Source organism: Habropoda laboriosa, unplaced genomic scaffold (assembly GCF_001263275.1).
Source record: "Habropoda laboriosa isolate 0110345459 unplaced genomic scaffold, ASM126327v1 scaffold22, whole genome shotgun sequence".
NCBI classification, from domain to species: Eukaryota; Metazoa; Arthropoda; class Insecta; order Hymenoptera; family Apidae; genus Habropoda; species Habropoda laboriosa.
This window is the reverse complement of record NW_017100261.1, coordinates 5,828,931-5,843,258: the sequence shown is the minus strand read 5'-3', so window position 1 is coordinate 5,843,258 and position 14,328 is coordinate 5,828,931. Positions and strand designations below refer to the sequence as shown.

Sequence of the window (14,328 nt, the reverse complement as noted above, 5' to 3'; positions counted from 1 at the left end):
TCCTGCAAGATCCCGCAGATTCGATTAGCCACTCCGGAACGGTTACTTCAACGTCTGACGGATCTAAGATTTCTCAGCATCGATTTTCTTAACACTTTTCTGCTAACTTATCGGGTGTTCACCGATGGTGTTACCGTGTTGGAAGCTCTCAAGAAAGTCTTTTACGAAGCTGAACCACCCGATGCTGAGATACATACTGGTTCTCTCGTGTAAGCTCGCTATTCTTAATTTATCGTCGTTATTTAGGAATCTGAAGATCGATAGATCCAGACTCGATTTCCTTCGAAAATGACTTTTTGTTAAAACGAAATTTTATTCTATATTTTCGACTTAAACTTATTTCTAAGTTATGACTTTTACAGAAGTTACTTCATATTTTGCAAGATCTATTTGACCGTAGGAAACTCTCTTAAAAATTGTAACAAAGAGGATTATGAATTTCTTGAAATATTAACTTTTTAACGTTATAATAATTTACTGTGATAATCGAAATTTAATGTAGCTGTAGAAGACAGTTTAAACATTAGCTTGTGTTATTTTCATGACTTTCGTGTTGGAATATAATTGTGTCTCTAGATCTTTGGATGTGCTGGGTGGAAACACAACGGACTCGCAATTGCACGTGGATGATCGAAGAAGAAGCAGTGTTTCACCACGAAGAACCAGCGGAGCCAGTTCTGTTTCCGGTATAATTTTAATCAACCTTGTTATTTAATACTACACAATATTATTGAATAATTGGTATTATTATTATATTCTTCTCAATGTTAATATTTTGCAAAATTAATTTTATTCAATATTAATATTATATCCATTGGTACAATTAACCTTTACTAAAACAATATCTTCATATTCAAACAGTCCTCATTTTGCAAATGTAAACTCACACATTAGAATTCCTAAAGTACCAACTTTTTTTATCCAGAAATGTAGTTGGAAAAGAATGTACAATGTGACGTGATTAATTTGCTCTTAAAGCTAGCACAGAGAACTATTAATCATATTTTAATTTCTTTTTCACATTCAGGGTATGGATCTGAAATAAGTGATTGTCGGGAAGCGAGAAATCACGGTGATACTTGTAGCGGTGGATACACGCTTAACTCAAAGGGATATTGGCGAAATAAAAAGGGTAATTTCTTTGTTACAGTAGAGATTGTAATAGTAGCTCCTTCACTATGCACTGAGAAATTAAAAACCGTATACAGCAATGATTTTTGAATATCAATTAATCTGAACCAGTGTATTACTCTTTCTATAATTTTACACAGTTCACCAATGATGAATAGAAAATACGTCATTTTGCGTATTTTTAAAAATTAAACATCCTAGTTTGCACTTTGGAAAAATTAGCCCTATAATTTACACAAAATGAATTCACAGAGAAATAACTTAACAACATTGAGACAAAATTAGCTAATCAAACTCCTGTGTAGTTGTTTATAAGTTTTCATTAAGTAGATCTATCTCATCGAAACATACAACCATAATTCACTTGACTGCGAACTTTGTAGTACTTCTTGCATGTCCTAGTAGTGTACCGATTTTCAAAGTGCTGAAACACTGTTACACTTTCCTCACTTTTTCCCACAAATCGGCAAGTATTCCATTTCTCACTGAACGAGTTGCATTCTAATTTTCACTGAAATCAGTCGAGGGTAAACGAAATGTCTGAAAGTTATTCTGTGACTTCTGCTAATTCGTGCCACTGATGGTAACCGTAATTCACAATTGATCAATATTTTATAGTGGACGAAGAGCAACAATTAGGTTTAATATCGGAGGCTCCTCCGATAATAAAACGCAGCCCCACTATACAATCATCCACTGCGTCCGTTGGCTCGCAATCTCCAGCAACACCACGAAAAATCAGCATTCGCGTGGACAAAGAAAAGAAAGAGGAGGACGACGGCTGTCATTTGACTATACCGAAAGTTATTGCCGTTTCGTCGAGTTCTGAAACTCTCACAGGTGAGGCAACGTTTCAGCGAAGAGATACGAGTTTTCCGTCGTTTTGTTCACGTTTCTGAAGTGAATAGAGATCATAGAATAACTGCAAATCGAGTCATTTCTCCTTAAGAAAGGTGAATCGAATTCGTGCAATTTGATTTCCCTTACAAAATTCGAACATCGATACATGATTACTGCCAGACAAATTATTTGCTTCAAGCAAGTATAATTTGCTATCAGACAAATTCATTGACACATTTATTTACGCTAGTGTGTTGTAGTTGTGCGGATTGTGCATGCAGTATTGCCACGGTATACGATCCTCATAGTAAATAATGTTTCTCTGGATTATTGTTAGTAACTGCTGAAAAAAGATAAATGAGCTATTTTTACGGAAAAGTATGAATGAGAATCGTTTTGATAAAATGATACATTCTTGATATCAGTGTTAAACCAATGCGTAATTAATGAATCGTATTGTTCGCAGGTATATAAATCGCAATAACAACGTACGTGATTTCAGATAACACAGTTATCAGTGCCCCTTCCTCGCCGAGTAACCTCAGTTCCGTGACATTAGTCGGATCAACAGGTTCCGTATCAGGTTCTGGATCGGATCGGAGCCCTCAAGAGGGGACAACTTATTCACGTGGTGTCTCTGAAGAAACTGATACACCTGTTGCATCGGAACCTTCGAAAGATGGTGAGCCACACAATTATTATGTCTATATATATTTTTTTTAATAAAAATTGCAATAATATCAACTACAATAATTAATATAATTTTAATGAAATTAAATTATTAAGAGATTATCAACTTTGTAAAATTGCAAATAATGCAATTTTCTTAAAGATAGAAATTCAGACGATAATAATCATCGATGATTAATAGGAAAATGTATAGAGAGTTGGTTATGGGCATTAGTAATTAGTAGAAATACAAAGAATTAATAACGAACAATATTCGCAAATTATATCCAGTAATCGTCATTACATCGATAATTGATCATTGATTTTCAATGCTATTCTCTCTCTCTCTCACTCACCTACTCATCCACTCATTCACTCACCCACTCCTTCACTCATTCACTCCTTCACTTATCCACTCATTCACTCCTTCACTCATCTACTCACCCACTCATTCGCTCATCTACTCACCCACTCATTTACTCACATACTCACCCATTCACCTACTCACTCAGTCATTCACTCACTCAGTCATCTACTCACTCAATTACCCACTCACTCAATTACCCACTCACTCATTCAATTATCCACTTACTCACTCACCCACTCACCGAGTTCCCTACTCACTCAGTTACCCACTCACTCACTTATCCACTCCTTCACTCATCCACTCATTTTCTCCTTCACTCATCCACTCGTTTACTCACCCACTCAATCGCTCATCCACTCATTCACCCACTTACTCTCTTTCTCTCTCTCTCTCTCTCCCTCTCTGTCAAGTATAAAATAAAATTTTCAGATGAACAGTTTACCTACGACGATTCGGAACCAGAAACGCCAAAACAGTTGAAGGAAGACCCACAGTCAAAGACATCTTCGACACCAAAATCAAAATTTTTCGAAGCAAGTGAGAAAGAGGCAATCAAAGAAGAGAAAGACAAACATGTTGCGGTCGAAGCTGAGACAAGCAGTTCGTCTGTACTGTATCAGTCTGTTCAACACAATTTGCAGAAACAACCACATCACAACGAACACAGGGCATCCATTGCTTCTGCTCCAGCGGCTACTGCAAGAAGTAGCTCAATTTCCACAATAACTGGAGTATGTTTAAAAATTATTTTCCTATATCTTTTCGTACTTAAACGTTAATATTAATTATTCCATATTAATATTTATTCTCACTAAAATGCCGTATAACCATTATGTTAACTATATCTTTACCGTTTTAATTGCAATCTGAGAATAGGTGCGATCCTCAGAAGCGAATTCGTAATTTTCTATTTTCTTTTAACTCTGGACAATTTCTTACATTACGATAAATATATCAAGGTGATCTTCGGTTCTAACAAGCAGAAACCGTGAAAAAATGACTCAAAATTATTACAATGAAACAATTTATAATTTGTCACATTTTCCTATAAATATTACTATTTTTAAAAAATAACATCAGTTCCAAAGGATTATAGTACCGAAAGGAGCGTGACAGTTTCATTTAAGATACATTACATTCACCATCATCCACCAAATCTACTTTCTTCTTACGAAGGATCAAAAATATTTCTTTCGTAGAATTATTGGGCAAGCAGGCGGTCCATTCAAGAAACCGAAATGTCTTCCCAAGGGAACTTCCAACACGACCAGGTTTCCAGCAAAGCTGGCGTAGTGATAACCAGCTTCCGGCAAAGTCAGCGCAGGTTCGTGCGAGTATTCCTGACGTGCTTAAGTGTTTACATCCATACGTTGTTGTACACATCATAAAAGAGTGCGCATGTCGATCGATCAGAAATTCTTAATTTCCCAACGATTATGCGATATTGTCACTTTATAATAACGAAATACGATCGAACAAAATTTATATTATCACCTACTGTATTCGAAGGAAACAGTAGCATTCAAAAAACCAAAAAAAAAAAAAAAAAAAAAAAGAAAACATCTGAGGACAGTGAAATGTACTAAGTGAATTGAATAGTAATAATATATAAACAACGACGATATAACGATCAACATCTTCATTGAACGCGTGCATACCTTGAATATAATTAAGAACAACTGACTTGTACAGGCGTTTTGTATATTCTCAAAGGAGAGACAGAAAAAAAAAGAAAAAAGAAGGAATTATCTCTATTTCGTTTTACGGTATCGCTATTGAATGTTGATTGTAATAAAGGTATTTTTCACTTTCTTACGCATGAGTGCTTTGTCTCGGTATCTTACGTGTTTTCTTCCGCCTTACAACGAATCTTCCTTTTCTTTCGTAGACAAACGTATATTCGTATCTTTCTGCCTTTCTTTCAATAATATTATTCTCTATTGTTTGTTTGTTTCTTTCTTTTTTTTTCTTTTACGAAATATTGCATACGTAACAGTTGGAAAGTTTGTGTGTATCTCATCTTGTTTTTCTTGTATTTCTTTTCTATATACAAAGCATACATTTCCCTCGTGGTTAATATCAATCATGTCTGTTTCTATCTTACGTTACTTCACAATAAGTACAAACTTCCTTTGTTCCATGTACACCGTTCATTTCTACGTCTTGAAAATGCATATGTGTAGCAATTGAACTTCTTTTTATAGGAAACCAAGGTACAAGATGAAATTCCAAGATTTTCCTTTGATTATTTCTAATTAGACAGTCGAATCTTTCGAGTGAGTAAATTATAAGCAAATCGGACGTGTACATTTTTCACAGAGAAATGTATCGTTGTTTAGTCACAGAAATTGTTCGAAATACAAATTTCCACGGTTTCGTGTAATTGTTCTATTCGTCGCAGTGCTGTGCAAACGTGCATACCAATTTCCTTTTAAACGATACAATAATTAATTCGAAAGGCGACGTAAGTCATTCGCGATGCTCATTTTATACGCATTTGTCCGCTGTTTCGAATAATTTTTCCTTATGCAACTCATGAAATTAATTCCTTAATACAGGATAAGAATTTTCGTTGGTTTTTTTTTTTAATACAACTGTGTCTCATATGTCGTTTTGTGTCACTTATAGCGTTGGACCTGAACCTATCTGGTAAGTGTCATCATTTCTGCTTCTGAACAAAAACAAAGAAAAACAAACGGCAATATTTCACTCTGCGTGACGCATGGCGAGCTGTATTATCACCAATTCACCTCTACGCTCTTTCGTTCAGTTCTTGTTTGCACTCGCTCGACACACGTTGGAGAGTTTGTAATTCTGTATTCCTTCACACTTCTGTACGTGATGTCACTTTCGCTGTCAATTTCAGGTGAAATATCCAAAGCATTCGATCGATCCGACAGTTTCAAGAAGATAGTCTACGTTTATTTCTCCATAAACTGTGTCATATTAATTATCAACTATCAACGGACATATATTGCTCCAATCGACGGAAGAGAAAACGTTTGTTTCGTTTCGTTTGCGAAGAAAGGCTATTTTTTAAAGAGTTTTCTCGAATTTTCCTTTTTGTTCACCCTCAACAGCCGCAGACGCGTCGGAAAATCGGAGTTTCCCAAGGGCGAACTAGAAATCTGACGAAAATTATGTGCACCGTTGATAAATCTCGCGACAGACCAGGTGTCGTCTCACCTTTTTAAGGAAAAAGCGGGCTACGGCTGCACTGGATATTTATTATTTAGCGAATTAAGGGTGCTCGCGATATTTATTTAACACGGTGATTAGTGATCGAAGAGCGAAGGGAAAGAATGTCCATTTTTTGCCTATTATCGTATTCGAATACGTCTATTTTTTACTGTAGAATTCAGCTTTGCATTTAGAAATGGGAAAAGAGACGAAAGTTCCTCACATTTTTTTAAGGAAAAAGCGAGCTAAGGGTGCACTGGAAGATTCCTCGCGATATTTATTTAACACGGTGATTAGTGATCGAAGAGTAAAGGGAAAGAATGTCCATTTTTTGCCTATTATCGTATTCGAATACGTATATTTTTTTACTGTAGAATTCAGCTTTGCATTTAGAAATGGGAAAGTTCCAAGTTATTGCTAGTCACAGAGGGGACCGTAACGTAATAATTTTCGTTCGTATTTGTAAACATAACAGAGACATTCCAGGCGAACGGTTGATACGAAATGATCTGTAGACCGTCTGAGACGTGGAAATACACATCGCAAATAATGTCGATCCGACATACGTTCTATAACACTCCGGAGAAAGAGAAGCTACGTATTCTTGTGCCTTGTTTGCACGAGCTAGTTTTCTACTAAATCTGTCCGCACAAATTTCACATTTCACGCATTTCGTCGAAGGTAAACATGTATTCCTCGATGAAACGTACAAGGCGTTTGTAAGGTTCATACTTGGAGGAGTATTGCAAGTCCTTTTACAAGCTGTTATCACATCTTTTGTGTTTTAGTTAGTTTGAAAGAGCTGTTGAAGAAAGTTCGAACATTTCGTTAATTTTTCTATCAACGAATGTGCAATTCTTTATGCATGAGTGCCTGATTTGCCACGAAATTTACCCTCTACATTGTGTATTATTAAAATTCTGCATTGCGGTTACGTCGAATTTTGCCTATGTACTCTTTTCATCTTCGTTTTCTATTCGTGGGATTTTTATCATGTGAAAATAAAATTGCCCGACTTACGTTAATTGCTTATTCTACACAGGATAACTCGTCGATATATTATACCCACTGTGCCACAAAATTGTGCTTTTTTTCTTTGTAAGCTACATTGCATCGTGGGCGAGGTAAACGAAATAGAAATAGTTTGAAACCATTACACGCTTTGTGTCCCTTGACGTTCGCGGTAATAGTATTTACCACGTTTATATATGTAGTGTAGCGACCAGATACATATGTTGCATCGTCGATATATGTTAGTTAACTAGTGAGCAAAACGCACATTAGTGCACATTAGATTTTAGATTAGACAAATCGTTCGCAGTAAGCTGACTTGTTTCAAAAAAAGATTCGATCAATTTTCACGAATAATAGAAAAATAAAAGTGTAGAAAAGTCAAATAAATTTACTAAATTTATTCTTTTTATTTACTAATTTTTTTTTTTTTACATTCATATTAGTATTTCCGTACTAATGCATACACGTGGCATACAATAACATCAATTTACGTATTTTGAAGTACAACAAGGTTCAGCATATTTCGAATGATTGGTAGAAATGATATAGAGTAGTAGCTAAGTAGTTTGTAGATAATAAGAAAAGGATCGTATATTCTTTTACACCTAATTGTCCACTACTGCCGAATGTTAATTGTGACTAAAGTGAAAGAGGAAGATGAAGTTATCCACCTTGAAGTTCGAACAATTGCAAAGCACACGAGAAATTAGTTTTATGTAATAAATGTCGCGTTTTTAAATTGAACACACTCTTGTAGAAATTAACATTTTTAACACTTTCGAGGCAGCAGCGGCCGCTCGAAAAGCACACCCGGTATGTGAGAGTGCAGAATTTTTGCAAGTCGTTACCAAGAGTCGAGTGAATTACTCTGTTTAACAGCAGTGGGTCATCTTTCTCTGTGTACGTCAATTAAACATTATTCCTTGATACTGACAAGTAGTGTCAGAAGTCAGTATGTATTGAAACGTATGAAATATTTTCAGTGCAAGTAAAACTAATGCGTTGAATTGAAAATCATTTTTATTAGTACGTAATATATGTAAATAAATACATATTAGAATATTCACGTTTTGAAACCAGCGTTGTCAATTGTGCGAAATTTTTCTTCCTTTCTCAGAGGAGGCTCGCGCTTTAATTGAAAAAAAAAATTGCACTTGCAAACGAAAGTAAGGGGAGATAAAGAAAAGTCGATAAATAATAACGAGGTTGTGTCAATTTTCGAAATTATTCGCAATATTGTACTTCTAATTGTTAAATTAAAAATTGCAATTAAATTAAGAATCGAATTGGAAAACTGAAACGTTCCATTGTAGCAGTCAACTTTTCAGACGTTGATCCGTAAAAAAATAGTACCGAATATGTAATTGTTAAATTTCTACGTCAGTGCCATGTAATATTTTTCACAGCCGAATTAATTCGCAATAAGGTGCAAATTTTCCTGACGATATGAAAAGCAAACAGAATTACAATCGAATTTTGAACAATTTAAACGAAACTCTCGATTCACAAGCACTTCTCGAAATTTGGTAATCCCCAAATTACCTAGAAACACGTTGGTAACAATCAACTCGAAAAATTTAATCAGAATTTATGAAGAAATGTCTAGTTATTGTAACAAGAAGTATCACCGATATACCGACACATTCAAACAATATTAGCATCCCGAATTCGAAGGCGAGTAAACAATTAACGATCTGTTCCAAACATGTAGGAGCAGTACGTCAACTGCTGCAACTGCATTTGCAATTGCCACCTCTGCGTCAAGCAATCCTCCGGACAAAGGCATGGACGGGTACAACCGGAGCGGTTCCTGTCGGGACAAAAACAGGCGAAAAGAGTCGGTTATGTCAACTGCAGCCACCATGAGAGTGTTAAACGTGTTGAGGCACTGGATCTCGAAACACGCTCAAGATTTCGAGTCTGATCAAAAATTGAAAAATCTGACAATCGAGTTCCTGGAAGATATCGTTTACTATCCGAATCTTCTACCAGCTGAGCACAAAGCAGCCAGTCAACTTCTTAGATTGATAACTAAGGAAGAGCCAGAGAGCAACAAGGTGGACCTTATGAAACTGATAGCTCCTCCTGTTGTACGTATAAGCAACATTTCAGTGATCAATTTAGCGACAATTTTGATTAATTCGTTGATCAGTATTATTGCAAAGGAAAAGGGCACTTAGGCTTGTTGTATGTCATTTAAGTCGAGTCAGTATGTGTTACATATGTACAGTTTTCAAAATTTTTTGTACACGTCATCTAGTATGCTAATTCTTCTAACTTCTCGAAGAAACTCAAGTCGTTAGGTCGAATTTTGAAAAAGTCACACTGTTCTAAAGAGTATCCGAATATCAGTGGGAGACACTGTATGTTTCATACCGAGGACATATTATTTCTCTTTTGGATTTAATTGCATTACTTTTTGTTAAGCAGTATGCTAATGAAAACTTTGAAATCGATTTTCTTGAAATGGCGTTTTGGCGTATGTGCCTTTTTTCCAACAAGTTGTTTTATGGTACCCTTGACTCGGGATTTGGACACCATTTGCGTTAGCGTTAACTCCTTAACATTCATGTTTGTTGTCCAATTAATCGTCCAATAAGTACAATTTTTTGAAATTGTTAGAATTTATTAGATTTTCGCTAAAATTTTCAAATTCCTTCAGGTTCCAAGTAAGGAGAGTATCGAGTCTCTATCCGCTCTTGAGATCGCGGAGCAGATGACGTATTTGGATCACAAGATTTTCGTATCTATTTCCAGCGAGTAAGTGGTGAAAATATATCTGATATTCCTTTTTCCACCGAGAAATTTTTATTCGAATAAACGAAACGGATAAAGTAAAATATGGATAACATTTGCTTTTTACGTCACACCGAATGTGTTTGGTGATTATTTTTGTGCAGAGAATTTCTTGGACAGGCGTGGATGAAAACTGACAAGGCAACGAGAGCACCGCATATACTTTCAATGACAAAGAGATTCAACGAAGTCTCGCGGTTGGTTGTTTCGGAGATTATTCGACGTTCTAACATGTCAGCGAGGGTTGCAGCGATTGAGAAATGGGCTGCTGTGGCGGATATTAACAAAGTGTTGCACAATTACAACGGTGTGTTGCAAATTCAGGCAGCCTTCGCGAACAGCAGTGTTTATAGATTGAAAAAGACTTGGGAGAAACTTCCTAAAACGGTGAGATTATTATCTTTTCTAACTACGGTGGTACGAGAATTTATACAGAGTACTTCGCTACACTTGAATTTCGAAGCTTATACCCTCCACCTTCTGAAAATTTTCACCTCCTTTTTTTCATTTTTAAATATTTGTTCAGACCCTGAGAAAATTGATAATTACGAATACTTCGAACATCAGCTCTAAATCATTTATAGATGTACATTTAGGTTCGTTTCTTAATTTCACACGATAAACTAGGCTATTAGAGTGGAATAAATACAACGAATGAAGGAAATTGAAATTGAAGGTGAATAATTATTTTTCAATTCGTGTTATTTATTTCTAGACACAGCAGACGATTAAAAAACTTCGGAACATCGTGTCAGCCGAGGGCCGTTTTAGAAACTTAAGAGACGCCTTGCACCGATGTGATCCACCCTGCATCCCATACTTAGGATTGTACCTATCAGATCTGTCTTTCATAGAAGAAGGCACGCCAACCATGACCGAAGATGGCCTTTTAAATTTTTCAAAAATGCGAATGGTATGTTACAAGCATGATCAAAAAACATTTAGTAAAGGAACTCTATTATTAACGAGATCAATAGACAACAAAGGTAATCATTTCGAAGAAAGTTACGTGTATCTGATACATCAAAACATTTCCTTCCATTATTCGTTAAATTGCAAATAAATAGCATATGTGCGAACCTATAATAGACGAGGCTAATCAGTCATTCTGAATCATTCTGAATGGTGTTTATCGGATCGATATTTTTGTAAATTCATTCGAAATCACTTTTCTATAATAGGTAACTAAATTACACTTCAGGCTGTATCAGGTTTCTTTACGTACAGTGCTTTAAAGTGATTTCCTAAATTCAACCCTTAGTTTTGAATCTTTCCCTTTCCCTTTCGCTTCTTCTTATCACGTAACGATAGAAATTCCCTTTATTTCTAGATCGCCCACGTAATTCGAGAAATACGGCATTTCCAGCAGACGCCGTATAAAATTGAACTAATCACAAAGGTGACAAACTACCTTCTTGATCCGTCGTTGCTGTTGAACGAGGAGGATCTCGACCGCATGTCCTTGGAGATCGAACCGAGAACATCCAGGCTAAGTAGTTCAACCTTAATTAATCTGCCACCCTCAGCAAGTCATACGTCAACAAAGTGAATCTAATTTGCCAGGGCCACTTCAAACAGTTATCAATACGTAATTACTCCCTTAATCCTTGAGCTATTTTTTATATCGTAAGAGATCTGGCGAAGAGATTTTTAGCGATCCCACGGGCAATTTTCAGGCTTGATAAAGAGAACAGATTTAACCTCCCCTGTAATACCAAAGGAATTCTCTCGTTTACGTGATACACCAAAAACAGAGAAGAACGTAGAACTTGATAAATTGTAACTTGATAATCTCTCGATCCTAATCTATTTATCACGCAAGTGGGACGAATGTTCCATCGAAATTCTGCGATCCAGAGCCTAACCAGCTAGTGCATCCTGTTCCTCGAGTTTCTTCCAATGTAGATGTCCAGTATCTCCTGCAAATAGTACGAGACGATGTCATTTTGTGCCGGATATGAGCCAACGCGTTTTCAACCCCGTCCATTTCTGTCCACGCTCTTTCGCTCGTCGACACAGTAACGTCCGTTTTTTCTCTGTATTTCGACTCGTGAATCCCGTTACGCGTTTGCATACGTCAGATCTGAGGGAAGTCGGTACGAGAATTTTTTTTGGGCGGAGCAAATTTGGAAACGGGGGAAGAAAAAGAAATTCGTCGTCGAATTTTCAGCAATTTCATTGGAGTTACGGGATCGTTGAGTAGGAAAGAATGATTTTCTCGAGTAACGTCATCGTGTACTCTTACCTTACGTTGTTACACCGTATTGATTACTGTTATCGAGATGTTCTACTTCGTCGAGAGACGACGTTAAACAGACGAACGCTGTCGTTGATATACTTTCAACGATCGATTTTCACGGGGTGTGTAGACTAGCTAACGAAATCGGAGGCGTTTCGATCGCTGATTTGTTAATTAGTGTCGCTCAATCGAGCAGTATTAACTCTTTGAAACTCAAGTTCAAATGAAAATTGATATTAAAAACGCTAGTGACGGAGATTAGCGGGCGGAGGTGAAAGATTGTACTTGACAATCAGTAGCTTAATAACTTATTCCTAATCTAATTTCGACGTTCTTCACGAAGATTCGTCAGTATTCTTTCTCCATCCTTAATTGTAGAGTTTCGTATTTCATTTGTTTATTCATTTACTCTCCTATTGATTCCTCTCGTTTGTGAAATTTTGCGAAACTCGAAGGAAGGAAATTTTCTGAATTACACTTCATAATTTACTCACGTTCTGGGATTGATTTGAGATAAGACAGAACGTGGTTAGAAATTCCTATACCTTCGACTTTATTCGACCGTGTGCTGTTTATCTTCACACTGGGAACGCTCATATCAGTAAAAGTGTATTTAAATGTAATCCAAAGGTGTTTACTCCGTAATTCTTAGCGATATTTTCAACGCTGCAGTCTAATAATTGTGTTGTTAAAGTTGTTGTAGTGAATGTGGACAATTAGTGTTTATATGAACGTGTTGAAGCAAATAAGATTATTTATCGAATCAGACAGATTGAAACTTCGTTACGTTACACTGTTTCATTTCGAAACGTGATTTTCATTTATCTCGAAAGACAGGAAGGTTCGAGTTGCGCAAACCTATTGCGTGAATGGGGGGGCGGAAAGAGAATAAGCGATTTGTCATCATCAAACCCGAATTTTCACGTACATTGACGAATTTAACGACAAAAGTGCTTACCAGATTAAGATGATACGAAGATTTGCGAATAGAGAAAGGTGTCTCCTACTAGAGTTGTCAGCCAAACATCTTAGAAATAATACTCCTTATACAATTTTCTCCTTTTAAATAACGATATTAGCGATAAGCTTTCGATCAGCTGGAACAAATGTCACACGTACTACTTCCTTGTAGCTTTTTTTTTTTTATCTAATCGCCGAACGGAACATTCGAAAGCAATCGTTATTGTAATTTTCACTTTCTATTACGATCGATTCACCATTGGCCGTGTCTTGTATTTGGAAGAAAAACGGAAGCGACAGATTGGCTAACGTATCGTTTCGTTATCGTACTCCTTTTTCCGTATCAATTTTATCGGTACGCCTGAAGATCGTGTACGGGAGAAGTATTACAGAGAACATGAACTCTCACACACGTTTCCTACAAGATGTTTTACACGAATCGATCGGATATCACCTGTCGTAGCGAGCCACTTTTCGATAAACCGCTGTAAATCTCGAGACTTGTGTTTTTCTGTTCGCCGTACTTCTTAATCCCATAATTGTAACTCTACCTTGCATAAATATCTGTGATGGACAAGAACTAGTTATTGTAAATATGAGGCGTGTCGCTCGTAAATGTTGTTGAAAGTCGAATGGGACTATAACCTGCGTGATTCGCAAACAATGTCTATGGAATTTTAACATTGGTCACTGTCGTCAACGACGAACCTCGTTACCGCGGGAAAGACGATTATCGCGAGAATTAAGTATGTGTATTCGTTAACGGCGAAATTGAACGTGAATTATCCACGGTGAAGTGCACAAATACAATCTTCCAAATTTTTTTTTTCTCTACTTTCATTTGGGACCGATGAAGGGTAAAAGAAAATTTATTTTTAGTGTTTTTATTGTAAAATGTCGAAAAGTTGTTAAATTCTTTGGTCGAAAATTTCAGCGAATTATCAAAATAGAGTTTAAAGTGCAACAGACGGTTAAATTTGAAAGACTATGATAAGTATGTTATCAGCATTCGGCGTTAAGCTCTGGAATTAATATTAATTATAAAGGAAAAAATTGGTATATCAATTATTTTCCATATTTCGAAGCATTAATTAGGCCGAAGACGGATCGAATTTGTGTACTTTCACTGAAA

The 14,328-nt window shown here is 36.3% G+C and overlaps 1 protein-coding gene across 1 annotated transcript in view; it reads left to right on the top strand.

Annotated features, from left to right (window-relative positions):
* The window catches only part of LOC108572710 (ras-specific guanine nucleotide-releasing factor 2), a 78,032-nt gene extending 66,377 nt beyond the window's left edge, over positions 1-11,655 (top strand). The window contains exons 13-25 of the mRNA XM_017934986.1: positions 1-209; positions 577-686; positions 1,028-1,132; positions 1,750-1,971; positions 2,474-2,653; positions 3,437-3,738; positions 4,207-4,331; positions 5,636-5,656; positions 8,913-9,291; positions 9,864-9,961; positions 10,102-10,384; positions 10,713-10,910; positions 11,328-11,655. The exon at positions 1-209 is cut by the window's left edge and continues 165 nt beyond it. Of these exons, the coding sequence (XP_017790475.1) occupies positions 1-209; positions 577-686; positions 1,028-1,132; positions 1,750-1,971; positions 2,474-2,653; positions 3,437-3,738; positions 4,207-4,331; positions 5,636-5,656; positions 8,913-9,291; positions 9,864-9,961; positions 10,102-10,384; positions 10,713-10,910; positions 11,328-11,546 (2,451 nt within the window). The 3' untranslated portion in view covers positions 11,547-11,655. The remainder of the gene's footprint in view (positions 210-576; positions 687-1,027; positions 1,133-1,749; positions 1,972-2,473; positions 2,654-3,436; positions 3,739-4,206; positions 4,332-5,635; positions 5,657-8,912; positions 9,292-9,863; positions 9,962-10,101; positions 10,385-10,712; positions 10,911-11,327) is intronic.
* The last annotated feature ends 2,673 nt before the right edge of the window (positions 11,656-14,328 follow it).